Here is a 20,575-nt window from a genome sequence, read left to right as displayed (position 1 = left end):
TTGTTCCTACTTAGACTGATGCATGATTTGAAACGCTCTTGATTGTAGTTCCCGAGAATGATTTTCGCTTGTCTCAGTTTTGGTAGTTCTGCCCAGTTTTTTGCTCTCCTTGTCTCCTCGTCTAGTTTTATTTTATTTTTAATAACATTTTCTCCTATTCCGCAATACGGTTCAGGTACCATTAAAGGGGAATTTGCTCCCGTTTTCGCTAAAGAGTCCGCCTCCTCGTTTGCCTGGACACCAACGTGCCCAGGTACCCAGTGGAATAGGGAGTTGTTTATTAATACTTTAAGACTGTACATCTGGAAATTTTTAAACAAATCGTAAGGCTTAGGTTAGGTTAGATTTTATTTTAATTCAATATTGAGTGTTACTGTATTGGATTCATTGAATTTTACATGACTTACATTTTTTAATTTAATAAGGTATTATTAAATTATTACTTTTATTGAATTGCATTTTTTGCATTTTACACTTTTTTTGAAAAAAAAACTGACGTGATGGAATTCTTACGTGAATTTCGTACAATCCGCGAATAAAGTTTTCATAAAACTTTCCGGTTTTCATGAATTGCCCCCTCCTATTCTCTCTCATTATTTTCTAAAGGGGATTTTTCTACTTTCTTTATCTCTTGGCTATTTATCGAATCACATTTCGCAAGAAAACTACTGTAATAGCTCATCGTTGTTATAACAAGTTACCAAGACCAGTTATAGTTAACTAGTCGTGAATCGTGATGTGCAGTTTGCGAATTATTTTAAAATTAATTCATCTAAAACGCATTAAGAAAATTGAAACCAAACCAAAATTCAGAATTTGCGTTTTATTAGATCAATCTTCTACTAAAACAAATTTCTTTACATATTCTTGTAGGAAATTGAACGCTCTACAAAAAAGGCCTTGCACACTTTATTCGTTTGACGAACCGTTTAAGAGATATTTAAGGTCCAAAAATTGAGAAAATCTTTAAAAATTCGTTTTTTGTTCTTAATTTCGTAACAAATTGTAAAATTAGGAAGACAAGACATATTCTTGTAGGAAACAAATTGCTCCACAAAAAAGTTTTATTTTTTTTTTTTATTAATCTAACCATTTGAAAGGTATTCGAGGTCAAAATTTAAAAAAATTATAAAAAAATTTGTTACTTTTCAAAATTTTTCAATTTCACTGATAAGTCATTATTATCAAATTAGCAAGGTGTGTTCTTGTAACGGCTTAAACGTAATACAAAAAAGTCCTTGGCATCAAATTTATAGCTTTAACCGTTTAGAAGATTTTCGTATCGATATTTTTGACCCACCCTAATCAATAATCAATGCTGCACTGCTCAAATATGAACTTAAGAATGTTGTGATTAATACAGGAGGACCAAAATCCTGCTTGTTCAGATTTTTTTGTTTTGAATAACTGACTGGCTTATTAATCAATTAGCTTACTTGATTAAGCCCTGATTTTTCAATCGTCAGTTAGACTATCAGAGGGGTAAATTTCAATAGAAAAAAAACTTTTATTCGTAGGAATAAGCTCTAACTGAGGTTTATCTGACCATTGAAAAATTGGCCCTAAAAGTAATAAGCTTACTCGGATAAAACTAATATAATTCCTTGTTTATTTTCAACCAACTTATTTGATTGAACGAGTTTTAAAACTGTTATTAGCAACCAAAAAGTGTGCTAAAATACAAATTACATAACCTACATAGATTCAACCAAGTAACTCTCAATTATTTCACCAAAAATCATAATAAATATAATGGGTTAATGTTAACCTACGAACTTGATTAATGAGCATCGTCTTTAGTGTGTTATTTTCAAAGTTGAAAATAAAGAAATAACAATCTTCATAACTTCACACCTGTATGAAAAATTAATGTTCAAATAGTAATTTTACCCTCACTTGGACATTATTAATATTTATGGACTCAGACGTTCAGACTATACCTACACAACGTTCTAAGCCAAATGTCTTTTTTTTTTAAATCTCTAATCTCCCAAGGTAAAATCTCAATCTGCAAAGAAAAAAAAAATAGTTGACAATCTATGTACGACGACGAACAAAATTTTGCTTTTTCTTCTTTTTGTATTTTGTTCATTATTTCAAAGGCAACCTTGAGCCTTCACATTTTAGTTCGTGATTGGAAAAATTAATTTGTTCTCCGTCTGCACCTTGATTGTTCACATTGTGTGTTGCACTCATTCACCTTTTAAATTGATAGTTTTTTTTTCTCCGAATAAGTCGAAGATAGATTCTATTTTTATTATTTACATCAATTTCATAGCAAGTAGCAAAAGACGTAAAAATAATTCTGTCCAACTTGTTAATAGATAATCCGTTTGTTTAAATTTCTGGAACACAAGCTAACACCTTAATCAAACTGCTAATTAAATATGAAAAAAAGAAAATAATTAGCAGAGTAATGAAGATATAAGTTTGCATTGTTACAGTTTGTAGTGCAGTCCAACTGTGCTGATAAGTTCATATTATGTTCATTGTTATAAACATGTACGACGTTTATTAGTTTGAACTTATTTTATTTATCTTCAATTATTTTTATTTATCGTTTTAGATGTATTCCTCTAAATGGCAACAAATGCAGACTCGTTTTTATCGAATAAGTTCTCCACTTGGAAAGTAGGTGCCGGATAGAAGCTTCAAAAATGAGTAAGTATTTTTTTTTATAATTACGTATTTTTATAAATACTAATGATTATTTCAATTTTAGTCACGTCGATGCAGTCTTTTTCTCAGTAGTAATTTGAAATAGCTGAGATTCTGATGATTTTTGTTTTACAAAGACCAATTTTTATTTATTATTTATCTTTATTTAGAAAATAATACATACATGTTTAGATATTGGGTGGTATGCATAAATCTGAAGTACTTACGAGTTCTTTGATAATGCAGTTGCCTAACCAAAAAATGGTCATATCCAAGGTTGTTTGGATCAAAGTAATAAGTTTGAACAATCTTAAAAGAGGAATCACTAACTGATTAGTGTATACTCGTAAATAAACAGGAATTATGAAAATAATTTCCTGGACTACATTTGAAATTTAAGCCCAATGAGTCAAAATATATAAATTTTTTTACAGAAAATTTCAGACAAAAACGTTCTTACACTCAAAGATAATTCCAAATCGCTAAATTAGGTGCAGGGTCATAAGTGCAATGTCAAAAGAGTGAATTATAAGTCCACAAACCAATTATTGACAACCTACCCGAATGTGTCAAAACACCACAAAAAAGTCGGTCAAAGATCCTTAGAATTAAAAAGTTGTGGGTTAAACGTGCCTAAGAAATATTTATTTGTAAACAATGAGAAAGCAGTTAGTTTTCGAAAGAATTAGGAATTAGATAGAAAACACTTACACTCAGTCACAAATATAAGTATTCTAAGCTTAACCAAGACCGTTTAAAAAGAAATCCAACAGATTTTGGAAAAGAATTTAAATGTGATTTTACTGCGCTAACCATAATTTACATATTTACAAAAAAAAGTCAAATAAATGTAACTAGATGTAAAATTGACAAAAAACAGTACAAAATTGATATTACAAAAGTTACAGATAAGAAAAAACTGAAAATCGAAGTTAAAAGTATAAATTCCTTAATTTTTTTTAGGAATTAGGAGCTAATAGTAACCCCTAGACTTGACAAGGACAAACTTTCTTGAAGCCATTGATTTTTCTCGGTTTTTTTTGTAACATTTGGGCCGAATCTTATACACTCTTCCTATAAGACTCGTTTCAGCTAATCCTTTGACTGCTTCCTTCCTATTCTCACCAATAGACTGGGGGTTGTTTGGATCTCGTTTTGAAAGCGTTTGAGCAAAAATTCAATCAAAAAGACCGATTTTGCATAGGGTTGTTACCTTTATGGAAGATAAACTATCCATCCTAGCCTTATTATTCGACGAGCAGGCACATAAATATTTAATTAACGAGTATTGAAACCCAGCGTGCATTTTCTGCTGCTTCAAGTTTTGGAACAAAATTTAAAAGCTGACTTGCAGACAAGACATTGGATGCTTTGCTTTTTATTCGATTTTTTTTATAAAAATAATTCCAAATGTGATTTATTAACACTAAATTGTTAATGTGTTATTTTATGTTAATTTAATATTTATTTATTTTTTTAAATACTTCTAAAATAAACTTCATTCAGTTTGTACTTTGTACAATAAATTAATGTTTAGAGTATATATTTTATTCCATTAGGAATATTTTTTAGTTTTTGTTAGCTATGTATATAGTTTTTGTTTGACTTTTTTTGTTTGTTTTTTATGAAGAATATTATTTTTTTGAACTTTGTTCGTTCAATAATAAAAATTAATCATTAATTTCAATCCAAAAAACCTGTTTTTTGGCTACCAAAATATTTTTCAAATCCCGGGATTACCCGGGATTCAATTTTTCAAATCCCGGGATCGAAAATTATCCCGGGATTGCAATCTCTAGTCAAAAGGCATCCTGAGTTGAATTTTTGTTATTTTTATCACTTGTTTTGTTTTTCTTAGTAAACGTTATTTTAAAAAAAAACTTCATTCTTATTGCACTTTAATTAGAATCACCCCTGCATTAACTTTATATCTTAAACACACTTTTCAAAGCCTTACTCCAAAATACAACCTAATTTACCTATGTCATGACTCATACCCAAAAAAACAAACACAGTTTTTTTTAATTATTACGGCGTTTTGACCCATACATACATAAAGAAATCGCAGGATTTTGAAATTAGAATTCAGAACTAGCAAATCAAAATTCACGAAAATCGTTAATCCCGATAATCATATTGCTTTAAAATATACAATTTTCAACAGTAATAAGACAATTTTTTTAAGGACCTCATAATGTCTATTTTTACTAAACAAACGATATACAAGTAAAGTCTAATCAATATTTGTTTTTGTATTACAGGAAGACGAATTCCCTTGCCACTCCCCAATACTGGGTCGATGTATAGGCGCAGAAATGCTTATTGCATACGTGCTACAATAACAATTTTCGTACTTTTCATTTTATTGCAAATACACGTATCGTACTATTGTAAGTTTTCAAATTTTAAATTTAATAAAACAAAATTTAATTAAACCAAATTTTATTTAATTCCAGCTGAATCTCGAGATCCAATTGTGGGCGAACCAACGAATGATTCAACCGCAGCCATATTATCGATGGTGCCATCGGTTTTTCACAAATTTCTTAAAGTGAAAACTCGTAATCAGACCGTTACTGCAGTCGGTATGTTTCAAAACTTAAATTCTAAAACAAAATAAATTACAAATTGAACTTATATTTAATATAATAAAAAAAAGATCTTTTAGCAAATCACAATGGAACACAAAATCTTTACCTAGAAGTCTATCATCCACCAAACATAACTGAAATTAAGCGAATGATTGCCAAATACAATGAACTACAAATAGTTTTAAATGAGGATACTTTTGGTCCCCTTCAAAATGATTCTGTGATAATAGTGATACAGGTTTGATTATTTTCATCTTAAATTTCTTTTTCCCTATAAACAATTTTAAATAATAAATTCATTTTTTTAAGGTTCACACGCGCATCACATACCTTCGCCATTTAATCGTGAGCTTAGCACAAGCTCGTGATATTTCAAAAACCTTATTAATTTTTTCTCATGATTATTATGATGAGGATATTAATGACTTGGTGCAAACAATAGATTTTTGTAAAGTAATGCAGGTTTGTTGTATTTTTTTCGCTTATAATATAATTATTAATATGATACAGTAAGAAATTAATTATATTATATTTTTTAGATATTCTATCCATTTTCTATACAAACCCATCCACATGAGTTTCCTGGAGTGGACCCCGGTGACTGTCCACGAGACATGAAAAGAGATCAGTAAGTTCAATCATACAATTTCAAATAGTGCATTAAAGCAACATAATGTGTAATGAGAACATATTGCACATACATACCATTTAGTATGATAGATACTTTAGAAACCGAACATCAGAACTTGTGAGACATTGGCTCATATGCAAAAAGAATGAGCTTAAGTTCTATCTCACTTTTCAGTACATTTTCTTGAGATAGATCTCAAAAACAACAAAATTAACAAAAATCAAACATTTATTTAGAAAATAATGTTATACAAAACATGAAAACATAGGTTGCCGCCTTTTATTCTGGCGCTATTACGAAGTTCCCAGATTTAAATAGGTGGATATGTGAATATACCCTGTTTGTTTTTTTTTTTAAGGGGTTATATTCACTTGTAAGTCCGTTTAAGTGACAGAAATCTTATTCCTTAAGAAAATCGTATGAAAATTTCAATTTCATTTCGGAGAAATTTTCCGGTTTTGAAAACAGCGTTCCGATTAAAACGTTTTGAGCTATTACAGTTTTATTGAAAATGGCTCTAATGATTTTGATTATATTTAGTATACCTTATGCTATGGAGTGGACTTTAACAAAACAATGTTTTTAATTTTTTTCAAAAAATACGGTAAATTTTAATATTGTATTTCAGTTTTTTTAAACCAATTTCTTCCAATTTTAAAATAATTTTGTAAAGGTTGAATATACATAGTTCTGATAATGTTAAAGGATATATTATTAACCTAATTCAAATTTTACTTTTTCAAGAGCAAGTACGTGCTCATGATATTTAAATATTAATATTATTAAATCCTAAGCGGGCTTTATGTACATATGTGTTGAACCTTTTTGGCGACGTTTCGAACAGTATAGTAAACTTTGTTTACTATTGTTTTCCAGTTTCCCTTTTCGTCGATCTTGGCAACACAGAATTGTATAATACTGAATCGTTTCTGCAGTTGCTCTTAAAAGTTGAGTGCGGTGCATATCTTAAGGATTTTCTTTTTAAAGATGCGGAGCTGCTGGCTTTGCATATTTATCTATCTTCAAAAGAAAGTTAATTAAGGGGTTAATTTTACTCAGGACTCAACAAAACGAAAAGTTGAAGTATCTGCATTCTAGTCTTAAGCGTAAAAAGGATTTTTACATAGCTCAATAGATTTTACTTTATTTATTTTAATGAATATTTTAAATATGTACTACATTTATACAAATCGAATACTATTCGTGCTATATACGGAGTGTCCGAAAAGTAATGGTGCAAACAGAATATGCTAAATGACCAAGTTAATCCGCTTTTCGATCAAATGCAGTTCTTGTAAAATTTCAAAAAAAAACCTTAATTTGCACTGGTATTTTGTTTCCTCTATCCAAATTTTTTTTTTTCACTAAAACAATATTGGGAAATACTGGTTTATTTGTCTAAAAGCTTGTCCTGTTATTGCAGTTTTCAAAAAAAGAATATTACACCCTGTATAAAATTTACTGTTTATTTTAAATTTAGGGCCAATTTTTCAATAGTCAGTTAAACAATCAGTTAGTACTTATTCCTAAGGATAGAGAAAAAATCAATTTTTCAACAGGCAGATATAGCTTATTCCTAAGAATAAATCTATCTGCTTCTTTCAGAGACGAATAAAATTATTCTAAGGAATAATCTCAATAAAAATATTGTGTCAGTTGTCAAAGCTGTTTTGAAAGAATTTTGAAAAAAATACAGTGGAAAACAAGAAAACAAAAACAATCATGAATAAAAATGACGTTTAATTTTAAATATTTTTGAATTTGACAATTTTTTTTTGTTATTCTGTAGAATGAATTATTCGTGATTGAAAAATTCAATGTTTTTATCTGATTGTTTATGAGTCTAATAACTTTATTCTTCGAACAGTTAACTGACTGTTTATTAGAAGATTGAAAAATTGGCTCTTAATACATTAAATAATTCTGTGTACAAAATAAAAATTAATAAATTACACAGGTCAACAAAGTTTTTGCCACAAGAACCAAAATAAAAACATAACCTCGAAAACAGCCAAAATTACGTTTTTTAGCATTTTATAACGGTAATATTTCAAAAACGGAGGCCAATCAAATTTTTCTGACTTCAGATTCGAGTTCAGTACATAAAAAACCTCTAGAAAAGTATATATTGGTTCTTGTGGCAAAAAAAAGTTCAATTTTGTTATTTATTATTTTTTATTTATTATTTTTAATTATTATTTTTTAATTAATTTCTTTCCTCAGAGCAATTATACGAAAATGTAACAATGCATTGCACCCAGATTTGTATGGCCACTATAGAGAGGCTCCATTTACCCAAACTAAACACCACTGGTGGTGGAAAGCGAATAGGGTATTTGATCAGTTGGAAGTAACACGCTTTCATACTGGTAAGTTATAATTTGCATTAAATGTTAAAATACTTCTCTAAAAAAAATCTCTTCCAACTCTTAGGTTTGGTTTTGTTCCTAGAAGAAGATCATTATGTCGCTGAAGATTTTCTTTATCTGCTGGAATTGATGGAAAAACGAGCAAATGATCTATGTCCACAATGCAATATATTGTCATTGGGAACGTACTTAAAAACATTTAATTACTATACATATAATAGCAAGGTAAATTTTAAATTCATTTAAGTGTAAAATTAACATATCAATCATTTTAAAGTAACATTTCATTATAATCATTTTTTTTTATTATTTTATTTTTTAATGATTTTTCAAAAAAAAAAAAATATACAAAAAAAAAAAAAGAAAAGCTTCAAACTGCTTTTTGGTGTACCTATTTAAATAACAAAACAAAAAAATGTATAACACAGATATACTATATATACATACTTTATCTATATATATAAATGTTTCTTTTCTTAAATTTGCTAATACGATATATATCATTTCTTCCATTGTTGTTGTGTTACTGCTCGATATTTAATTCTTAACAAAAAAAGACAAATAAAAAAACCTATAATGGTCAATATTCTTCGCTAATCGGTTCTAACAGTCTGTTAGGATATACTTTCAAAGGCAATAACAAAAATATAATTGATGTTAAACAAAAACATAACTCGAATAAAAATACTAATAGTAACACTGAGCACAAAGGCAAGTCCAATAATAATAATGGCTTGAAAAGTCACTATGCCGACAGTGAAACAAATAATGCACTAACGACTGATAAAAGTACAGCACAACAAACTTGGAGCTATCACGTCCTACCATCATTGTATTCAGTTTATCAGAAGGTAGAACATCTTTCACTATTTTTTCACTTAGAAAATTCTTTTTTTTAATTTAATTTTTTCTCTTCTCTTTTTTGTATTTGTTTAATTTTTCAAATTTCTTGAACATAAATTAGTAAAAAATTTTAGCAAATGCAAATTTAAGATATGTTTTTTTTTTTTTCTTAATTTTTCTTTCTTAACTTTGAAATTTTATTTCAAATTTTAAGTGCTTTTCAAATCGAATGAGTAGAGTTAGATGACGGTTTTTTTTTTCTTAAATTAAACCACACGAGAACTACTTATGTAATATATTTTTTAGCGTTTAAAGCACGTGCATGGAATTATGAATAGAAGATTTAAAAAAAGGGCAATGAATTTTGCTAATATTATGTATTGTATGCAACTGAAATACACACAATATTACACAGAAATATATTTATACATGTACAATTGCTTTGTACAGCACACACGCACAACTTAAGAAATACAGCACATGTGCAAATATGTTTTTAATTTATTTATTAGGACTTTTTAAACTTGGTCATAAAGATTTTGAAAAAAAAAACAACTTTGTAATTTTTAGTAAATATTTTAGATTAATATTTTCCATCGAAAATGATTATTTGATGTAACTGGGTTCAAATTATATACTTATCTTTCCTTGCGAAACAAAAAACTACTATGTGCATTAGATAACAGCAATAAACTTATTGCCTCCCAAGTTTTTTCAGCTTAAATGAAAATTGACCACAAAATTTGATTTGCTCTCCGCTACTGCATGAATACAACTCTTTGAATAAAACTGGTGGAGACTGTTTTTGTGGGAAGTTGTGTGAGCCTTCATTTTGTGGAACTTGATTTTTTCGTTATTTTTCGAAAGTTTTCAAAATTACATACCAAATAGGGGAACTTTGGGTTTACATACCCTTGAGGGTCACTTCTACCATTGAAACAAATAATTAAGACGACACGATTTTTTGCATTCATTTTATAATTATAAGTCTTCGTTGGAGTATGTGTATGTTTAAGTAGTAGTAAAGGTAAAGTAGAACAAGAAAAATAAATTGATTTTGGGTGTGACACATTTTGCGTTTTGGGTGTAACTAGAAGAAAATTTTGTTTGAAGTCGATTGAACAAATAATTTTGTTTTTCCTTATTTTACCAAAATATTTTGAGTTTTCATATCAAATTAACAATCACAAACTAAAGAACCATTTAAAAAGCTTATTCCGATCTAATAGATTGAGGAAAACGTAGAAAAGTAATGGAATGTGAATTAAAGATAAAAAAGCCTACCTACAAAAATTGTCAGACTAGCAATTCCAATTTGTTTGTTTATTTTTTTACATTTCTGTTGTTACCAACTTAAAATTTTGCTGAATACGTATTTTGTTTTAAACCTGTTAAATTTCAGCTTTTAAGCTGAAGTGGAGATGGCCGCTCAACAGGCTAAAAATTTTGGCTTTGATGCTGTTCTAGCTAAGTGCTAGATGGTGATCTAGTAAACATTTTCATGATATGCTTTTTTTTTCTAAAAAACAATAAGCTAACTGTTTTTTTTTAACACATGAATTTTATTTTTTTTTAAACGCCTTTATAAATTCAATGTTTGCCAAAAATTAAAAAAAAAATGAAAAATGAGTTTTTTACTTGATTGTCGTGAACTTGACCCTAGTTTTAAAAACGGTTGCTATCACTAGATTCAACACACTCCCCTCTGCTACAGAATCAAACTACCATAGTGTTATTATACGATAGTTTTTTCACTCAGATATATGTAGCCTATCGAAAATCACTTAAAAACACGATTTGTTCGTTTAAGTTTTTGGGCTTGTGTGTTAATCCTTAATCTTGATCTATCATTTTGTAAATTTTGAACTGAATGAAATAAAAATTCCAAATTTCAGTTATTGATTTAAAGTAAATCGAAAGTCTGTCAAATTTCTGGAGTTGGGCAAAAATTCTTTCAAAATGAACTAAAACTAGAAGAAACTGACAAAAGTTTGGAACAAAGTTTAAACTATTATAATGGCCCGTATGCATAAAATATAGTAAATACTAGCAGTATGAAATAAATAAATATAAACTAGGTTTGATATGCAGAAAATGTGGTTAAAAATCGTTCATACTTTTCAATTTTTCAAGTAAAAGCATTTACTATTTTTTATGCATATGACCCAATATCACGATATATATATGAAAATTACCAAAATTAAAACTTATACGTTCACTGTGGTGTATGTGTAACATTTTTTTTTTTTAAAGAAAAACAAAATTGGTAAAGACTTTTATTAACAAATAATGAAAGAAGTTGACATTTATAGAAAATGTTAAGACTTATAAGTTATAACATGTAGTGGTTAGTCGAAATTTTACAAATTAATCACTATCCCTTTTGGACTTTTTAGCTATTGATAGCTAAATTGCCTGTCTGGCACCCAAATAATAAAAATGTTCTAACGCTTGTTGAACTTATAGACTATTATTCATCATAGCTGTACTTACATGACACTATGGATAGACACGCCAAACAACTTTGTAATTTTTCTAACGATTTATGCATAGAAGAAGAAAAACCGTTCAGCATCTTCTCTGCATTTTCCTCTCTAAACTAAAACTCCAAATGGGATATTTCTTCTCTGACAATACAAGTGATTTGAAGTATTTAAATATAAAAGCGGGACATAAACATTATAAATCATGAATAAAGTTAAAATATCTCATTAGTGGTTCATTTTCCTTAAAATAAAAAAAAAAAACAACTTCACACTAAATATTACTGCTTTTATGTGTTTTATGTTTTTTATGTACCTTCATATAAATGTTCTATGTTTTTACTGTTCATAGGTTGTTTCTCGGGTACATAGACCCTCGAAAATAAATGTTTTATATCAAAAGCAGGTACTTTAAAAAAAAAAATATAGCGATTAACTGAAATAATTGTGTGAATCTATTTATAAATAATAATTGCAGTTGAATTATAAAATAAAATTAGATTAGGTTTTTTTCGTACATCCGGTTGGATTTGTTCGCATCACCCTGCTTTCATATTGAAATTTTAATTATAATTTTCAATAACACACAAAAATATAATATATTTTTTTTTATATTATTATTTATATTATAACATTAGAATTAATAAATATACTCTGCATGGTCTTAAAATTGTTGTTTGCCAATACAAAAAAATACTTACATCAAGCAAGTCTCCTTTGCTTTTCTATACTTTTCGAATGCTGATTTTTCTGAATTTTTTTTCTTCTTTTTATGTTTTGTTTGAAATCTTTTATAAGAAAACTGTAATGTCCTAATATCTATTTGGATAAAATATTTGAAATAAAAATATTAAAATTAAATTTGGGACATTACTGGTTTTAGAAGTGCATTTTATTCATTAAGCGATTCCAGGTTTAAATTTGTATTACACTAAAGAGTGGCCTTATTGCCTCTGTATGAGGTTATTTCGTTTACAAAATAAGTGATGCGACTTTTATTAAAAAGCCAAATGTACAACCACGGTTCTGCCTTGGTTCAAGTTGTATATAGTACCAGATTATCGATAGTTTAACTCTGGTTTAAGCATTTTCTCTGCTGTTCAGAAGTTACAAATTGATGAAGTACGGTTTAAATATTTGTTCAGTTAGCTAAGTGACGTCTTGCCATAGTCTAATGAAAAATAAACCAAAGGCGGTGCCCACTTGTTTTTAATATGTAGTGAACGATTTTTCAAAAATATTCCTCCATATAGGTAACCAAGGTTTAACTCAGCGAATTTGATGAGTGCACTTTGAGTTGGCCCACTATACAAATTCACTGAAAAACAGGTTTTTGGGTTTAAACCCGAGGGCAAGGACGTTAAAATGTCTTGATAATCTTTCAAAATATTCGTTTTTTAAATAAGTTTGTTATTTTTGAGCATAATGTGTGGCGTCCTTAATTTGCAAACGAATCTACCAACCTCTCATAAACATTAAAAAATCAAATGGAAAATCAACTGGAAAATGCTGTTTGGTTTTGAATTCATTTTTATATTTTTTTTTTGTAGATTAAACATTTGAAGCAAAAATCTGATGGATTCAAAAGACATAAATTTGAATAATTTATTTTATATTAATTTATTTTTTAATTAAAAAAATAGGTCGAAGTGATGCCATGGATAAGTAGCAAACACAATATGGGTTTTGCTTTCAATCGAAGCACTTGGCATGGTATACGTGTATGTGCGAAGCATTTTTGTTCATATGATGACTACAATTGGGACTGGTCGCTGCAGCATGTTTCGCAACAATGTTTGGGCAAAAAGTTACATGCAATGATAGTTAAAGGACCTCGTGTCTTTCATATAGGAGAATGGTGAGTAAATTTTAATAAATTATGAAAAAAATTACAACATTTCATATTTGCCTATTGTAGTAGAAACCTGTTAACATACAAATTAAGTTAAAAAGCCTTAAAAAAAATAATGTTTCTGCCTTGTGTAACCCTGATGAAAATTTTACTCGGTTTCCTGTCTACAATGTGTTAATACACTTCAAAATAATAGAGATATGTATATATATTTATTTTGAAGGATATATTCCATAAATCAAAAACTGAAATTTCAATGGTATCAAGGGGCACGGTAGTGCCCAGCCAAGTTCTCTAGCAACTTTGGCACTACACCCTTATTTACAGGAAACAACTCAGGCCATTTTCGACCCCCCTCTAACTTCCACACCAAAGATGCTAGAAATTTCAAACTCGCTACATTTATTGAGGTGGTCAAAACCAAACACCTCACAAAATTTCAGCTTCCTACGATGAGTAGTTTCTGAGATATAGGCTTCAAAAATCGCAAAAACCGTAACTGACTCACTGACAGATCATCAAAATTATGGAGAACTTCCCGATATCGTAGAAACTTGAAATTTTACACAGTGTTAGGACTTGTGGTGTATACAAAGGAAAATTCGTATCAATAAAATCTTGATTGTTTACTTGGCAATTTTTTAAATAACTTTAAAAATCGGTAATTAAAAGAAAAATTGTCAAGAGAACAATCAAAATTTTATTGATACGAATTTGAACCCAAACTTTAGAACTTGGTACACTTTTACATCTCAATACTTTTTTTGCCAGCATAATTTCAACATAGGAGAACTTGGCTCTTTTTTAACAGTAAGGTTTTTGTTGTGATATTAAAGTGCAAGTGAACAAGAGAACTTATCTTGATATAAAATGGTACAATTGAACAAGTTTTTTTTGTAAAAAGACGGCTACTTGTTGCCTGATATCATTTCTCAACTAGATTAATACCCCAAAATCTCTTTAATTGTCGGAAATCAAAAAATTCACAAATTCAAAATTGATGTGCTTTGAAATTGTATTTTGGTGAAAATATTCTCATATTTAATATGCATTCAAAGCAAAGTTTTGTAATAACTATCCATATGCTTTAGCTGTGTTTTAAACTATTATTAACATTAAGTTTTGATTTATTCATCTTGTTTTAGAGTTCAAGGATATTTTTAGACCAGCATAAATTTGATTGATGTATTCCCCCACTGTATTTCCCGAAAAATTTCATCCACAAAAAATTTAGCCTTCCAATGATGTAGAACGTTCTACATGTCGTTAACATAAATGATGAAAAGAAGCGTTCCTAAAAATGCACCTTGAGGTGCTCCATACTTTCAGAGATTTTGTTTGCAACTATTTTGACATCGTTTTGATAGGTAACTCCTCAACCATTAGGGTTCTACTCATTCATTACCAAAAAGTCATATTTGATTTATTTAAGGACTACTACGTTAATATTACAATGCATCATTCAAATTCATACTATTTCTAGACCCCTGCAGTCGTTTTGGAGAGACTACCAGTTACCACAATTACATTGCGGGTAAATTAAATGTCTCGAAAAACGGATTATTAACTTGAAGAAAATTCAAAATTCGATATACTTTATTCATTTTTCAAAAATCGTTTCAAATTTCAAAATATTCTTTCTTAAATTTTCAAAAACCAAATTTTAGTGTATGAAAAGTAATTTTAAAAGTTAATTTTGGAACCCATTACACACAAATCTAAGTGGGTCATAAGTTCACAATCGATGGGTCAAAAGCCGACAGGATTTTTGTGTATTTGTTATAAGTCCAATTTTGATCTGTGAACTTAAAATGCAACCAAGTGGGTTTAAAAGTCCATTTTGTAAATGTTCTTCCTTTGTGAATTTCGTCACGAAGAAAATTTTTTTTCTGAATGCTTGGACATTGACAGTTTGATCATTAGTTTAAGGGTCCTTTCACATTGAAAGTTAAGTCTCAAAGTCTCAATTTTCATATTAGGGTCCTTTTATCCACCATTTTTCCATACAATTGCTTTCAACCTGTTTCTACTAAATAAGCAATTATGTTTATTTAAAATTAGTGAAATTGATTTAATTAATTTGTAATAACTTTATTATATTTACAGTGGAGTTCATCATAAAAAGAAAAATTGTGAATCTAATCAAGTGATCTCAAAGGTGCAACAAGTACTTCGTATCGCTCGAAATGCTGGTCAAATGTTTCCCAGATCTCTAACGCTGACAGTTGTAAGTTTAATTAAGAAAACAAAATTACGCAAAGGCAACGGTGGATGGGGTGATTTACGTGATTTTCAACTTTGTATGAATACGACAATTCCAACAAGGTGAACTAGTTTCTTATAGAAAAAAAAAACAACAAAACTAGCATATTTTTTATTTCAAAAAACCAAACAAAAAAAATTAATAACAAACCAAACTTCAACATAGAATCTGCTATAAATTTTGAAAAAACTAACAACTTTTACATAAAAAAAAACCTATAACAATATAACATAGATTAATGCTTATTCAAGTATCGATTAATTAAGGGGTGCATATTTATACTAAACAAAAAAAAAACAAAAATCTTTTTATTAAAAGTACACAAACACAACATCGCAGGTACTAAAAAAACACCCTCTTCAAGTGTATGTAAAAACAAAAAATATAAATCGTATTTAATTATACGAAGAAGAAGGAATGTTTTATATAGTTGAAAGTTTATAGTGTTTTATAAATTTTATTAATAACTAAAAAAAAAAAATAACAAACTCAATGATTCGAAATAAAAGTACCTCCAGTGTACACTCTAGTCAAATTATTTTTGATAATATTCAAATCAAATTCATTCTCAATACAACACACATACACCTTAGAAATCTCTCATATTATATGCTTGCATTAATAAACACACCAACAAATTAATACTCTAACTCTAATTAAAAAAAAAAAAAAAACGAAAAAATAACATCCCCATGTGTTCCTTTCTCATTCTTTTACTTATTCTAGTAAGGCCTCTAGTTTGTAGAGAAAAAAATATTTAAACAAAAAAACGGATCAGTTAACCAGCCCTATTTGGATATAATAACCGTCTTTCAACCTTATTAAAAATGTTCAATTAAAAATCAAACTCAAAAACAAATGTAATCATATTTTGTAGAGTAAAAAAACAAAACACTGGCAACGCGGCCCATAAAAGTGAAGTTCTGCGTTCACAAAAATATCAGTAACGAATATCCCTTCACTGTCAAAAATGACTGTCAAACTAAAAATTGGTGAATGACCGCGATATTTCGCGACTTCAAAAACGAGAGCTTCAAAATATTGTTTTTGAATATTTTCCTCTCCCAAACCAAACGACTTTTTGTTGTTGTGACAGTTCCCGCTTAGCTGTCAAATTTGAAGCTAGCCTTGAATTAAAATTCAGACTTTGAATGAGCCCCAACTCAAGAATGCTACTTACTAAATGCAAAAATCGCATTCAAGAATTACACAAAAATGTGTATAAAAAAATCGTTATCTTTTTTGTTTTCCAGTAAGCCGCTCTAACAGTGAAATTCAAAATTGTAGTAGAGTAATTTTTAACATTTTCTCCACACAATTTCTTTATCCTCACATTTTTCTTGACCAAAAAGTACGAAATTTGTTGAGCATTTCCTTCAAGTCGACTGCGAAATGCTTACAAAAGCAAACGAAAAACCTAGAAAATTAAACTTAAATAATATTAGACTTGTTCCATTGGAGTTGGTACTCATGAGTAGATGATAAGTAGATCTAGTACTACATATGTATATCACATGAGACATATGATCTTCTACTCGAGTAGATATGATGTGCAGTTCGTAGTACTAGATTTCTACCCATGAGTAGTCTACCACCTCCAAAGGAACGCAGTCTATGTACGTTTAAAACCTAAATCAAATTGAAATACTCGTACGCTTGCTCCAACTATACCGCACTCTCTCAGTGAATTTGTCTCCAAATCTTATGGTCGATTTCATAAACATTTATCAGGCTTTTAAATTTTTAAATGACGTTTTTTGTATGGAACAAACGTCTTTTTTCGTCGGCCACTTAAAGTAGTAGACCTACTCGAAAAGTAGTAGAATTTTAATGGACGATTGAAGAGAATAATAAGGTGCATCGAAAGATACGATCGTATCGGACATCAGAATAGGGCTGATTATTTTAAACCTTAACAAAAGACCGTTTTTTTTTGTGCGAATATTTTTTTTCAGCAAACCAGAGGTTAAGAGAACAAAAAATTCATCGAATATAGATTTTTATTGTTCCGTCCAATGTTATCCTAGCTTTTTGATTTTAAATTTGTTTTTATGAAATGGCAGTTACTTAAAGAATGCATAGCATCCAAATTCATATCATTTCATAAAAGGGTTTTAATTTTTTACTTAACAGTTATGTATTTATGTGTGTTTTTTTTTTTTATTATTTGTTTTTTAATTTTACTCCTTAGTGTTAAGCATAATCTATCTATTTCTTATTTCTTACCCAATTTGAATGTCAATGTTTTTCGTTTTTTATTATGTTTGTACACACTTTTAACGACAAGTTTATTTATGGTACATTTTTTGCCTTTTTTTTTTTTTAAATACGAAAAACGATGCCAAGAGAAATAACAATTATGTAACACCAGCTTCAGCTGTCAACTTTGACAGTTATATTTACTTCATCATTGTACTTAGCCAAAAATGTTTCTTTTAGAAATTTAAGTATGTAGCAAGCGCGTTTTCTTTCCATGTGTGTACTCATGAGTACTAAAATTTTCAAAACAACGCACATTTAAGATAATCAAAACAATTTCCGTCGACTAACATAGAAGAGCATGTGAAGTGGGAAGTACACGATTATCTTTTTTTTTCTATGCAGAAGTAGTTTTCCACCACCAAAGAAAAAAGCCTAAAGTAATAATGAGTAGATGAAAACCATAATCTAGTACTTTAAACAACTCATACTCTTCTGCTCAAGAAAAAAGCAATTGCATTGATATCTTGAGTGTGCGTTCATTGAAAATCGCTAGTAATATACTAGACCACAAAAGTTCTAGTGTAAAAAAAATGTTCTACCCGCACACTCTTCATCTCAAAATTGTTCACAGGTAGATAATGTCTGTGGAAAAAAGTTATTGAAAAACTGTCAAAAGTATATTTAAGGTAATTTTAAGGCACAGTTTTTCATTGTAGAGTTAACCTTCAGTAAACTCTGAATCATTTTGAGTTTCTCAGTGCAGGATAAACTAATCTTTGAGTTGTCGTAAAAATGTGCATATCGGTGTGCGTAACTGTGAATAGTTCATAATGTGTGACAGAGAATGTCCGAGTTTTATGGTCTCTGTTCAACTCAACATATTTTGCGGAGACATCTGTCAAATATATTCCTGCACAGCTCTCATTATTTTAACTTGTGCCTATTAGTATTTTCTATACTATTCTGTTATTTTCTCTCTCATTTCAATGCATTTCCGGGAAGTTGATTCAAACTTCCAACTATTTGAAAAGATTTAAAAATGCCTGCCATATAAAACTGTTCTACTAAGAGTGTGTACGTAATAGATTGTTATTTGTCTTTAATAATATTAGCCCTGTTTCATTGGAGGTGGTAGTTTACTCGTGAGTAGAAATCTAGTACAACAGCTACTTCTACTCCTCAAATAGAAAATCATGTGTTAATTTTAGTACTAGATCTACTCATGAGTAAATTACCACCTCCAATGGAACTGGGATACTATCGTAAAAGGATCGTCATTAACACTCAGAATTGAATGTACTTAATACTTATTTTTTGTGACGTTCAAAGACTGAATAGTGAGATTATGAATAAATACTTTACTTTAATCTGCACCTTTAAATAATAATAACTTTTTTTTCATTTCACACCATTTACATGTATTATTGTGCGCTACATTTTGATTGTTAATACACTCGAATAAATGTCCTTTTATCGTAATGCATAATATTGAATCTCTGTGTTTTGTTTTTTTATAAATCAACACGAATATAAATTAAAATTTTAAATAAAATGTTTTTTGGTGCTAACCAACAAAAAAAAAAACATTTTTTTCTTTTGAAAATGCGCACATTTACCAAATAAGAAATTAAATCGAAATAAAAATATAAAAACAGAACAGGACATCACAGATTGTTGAACAAAGTCAGACAGAAAATCAATCAATTTGTTATTCTTTCTAAATGATATTTAATTGGAATTTTAAAACATTTAAGAAAAATCAATTAAAATTCAACAAAAAAATCTTTAAAAAAAATCTTTAAAAAAAAAACAGAAATAAATGTACATTTCTGTTTCGAACTGTTTAAAACAACAAAAAACAAATTGGATGTATAATACATTTACGCAGCTACAGCACATACATCATTCAAAAAATGATCGTTTTAACTAATACCATTATCGAATACCAAAAACAAATCTAAAACATATTTTTTAAAAATCACTGTTTTAAACACTTATAATCAAAAATCCAAGAATATAATGTATTTATTATATCTTGCATTTGTTTTTTTTTTGCTTTTTTATTATTATTATTAATTAAATTAGTTAAACTTAGTTGTTTTTATTTTTTACAAAAAAAAAATTATTATTCATAGAAACATTTTTTAAATAAATAAATAAATGGTTAATAATAATAAAAAAAAATAAATATTTTATATTTACGTAAAAAAAAAACTCCTAGTCATAGTTAAAAAAAATATTATGTAAATTAGAATAATAGTTAGTAATTTGCTAATAAAAATTGTGTATAATAGAAAAATTTTAAATAACATGTGTTTTTTATTTAATTTTATTGTTTCAGAATAATTATTTTTCAGCTGTGGAGAAAACAAAGAATTTTTGTATGCTGCTGAAGCGAAAATGAAAATTTTTCAAAATATCCAAGTCAAGAACAAAAATTGTAATAAGAACACGATTAACAGCCCGATTATGGCGAACCCCACGAGGTGGGGTGAATTTGATTTTGTAAGGGTTTCGTATCACAAAAAATTGCGAATTGGTTATCTGTTCTTAAGAATGTCACAACTCACAAGTTTGACAATTTTTTGTAAGCAAATTTGCGAAAAATAATTTCTCACAAAACCAAGTTCACCTCACCATGCGAGTATCTCGTGACTTATGCCGCCTTTTCACGGGTCGATCT

At 28.7% G+C, this 20,575-nt stretch overlaps 1 protein-coding gene across 5 annotated transcripts in view; it reads left to right on the top strand.

Annotated features, from left to right (window-relative positions):
• Window positions 1-19,687, top strand: part of LOC129916522 (alpha-1,6-mannosyl-glycoprotein 2-beta-N-acetylglucosaminyltransferase) — a 41,144-nt gene extending 21,457 nt beyond the window's left edge. For 2 of the 5 annotated variants that reach the window (XM_055996519.1, XM_055996518.1), the window contains 11 exons: window positions 2,567-2,661; window positions 4,920-5,048; window positions 5,115-5,243; window positions 5,318-5,487; window positions 5,559-5,711; window positions 5,789-5,877; window positions 8,104-8,249; window positions 8,314-8,474; window positions 8,807-9,100; window positions 13,219-13,433; window positions 15,534-19,687. In XM_055996519.1, the coding sequence (XP_055852494.1) occupies window positions 2,658-2,661; window positions 4,920-5,048; window positions 5,115-5,243; window positions 5,318-5,487; window positions 5,559-5,711; window positions 5,789-5,877; window positions 8,104-8,249; window positions 8,314-8,474; window positions 8,807-9,100; window positions 13,219-13,433; window positions 15,534-15,756 (1,713 nt within the window). In that variant the 5' untranslated portion in view covers window positions 2,567-2,657 and the 3' untranslated portion in view covers window positions 15,757-19,687. The remainder of the gene's footprint in view (window positions 1-2,566; window positions 2,662-4,919; window positions 5,049-5,114; window positions 5,244-5,317; window positions 5,488-5,558; window positions 5,712-5,788; window positions 5,878-8,103; window positions 8,250-8,313; window positions 8,475-8,806; window positions 9,101-13,218; window positions 13,434-15,533) is intronic. The other 3 variants (XM_055996521.1, XM_055996523.1, XM_055996522.1) reach the window with 3 other exon arrangements.
• The last annotated feature ends 888 nt before the right edge of the window (window positions 19,688-20,575 follow it).

This window comes from Episyrphus balteatus, chromosome 3 (assembly GCF_945859705.1).
Source record: "Episyrphus balteatus chromosome 3, idEpiBalt1.1, whole genome shotgun sequence".
In the NCBI taxonomy this organism is placed as follows: Eukaryota; Metazoa; Arthropoda; class Insecta; order Diptera; family Syrphidae; genus Episyrphus; species Episyrphus balteatus.
This window is presented reverse-complemented; position numbering and strand designations above follow the sequence as displayed.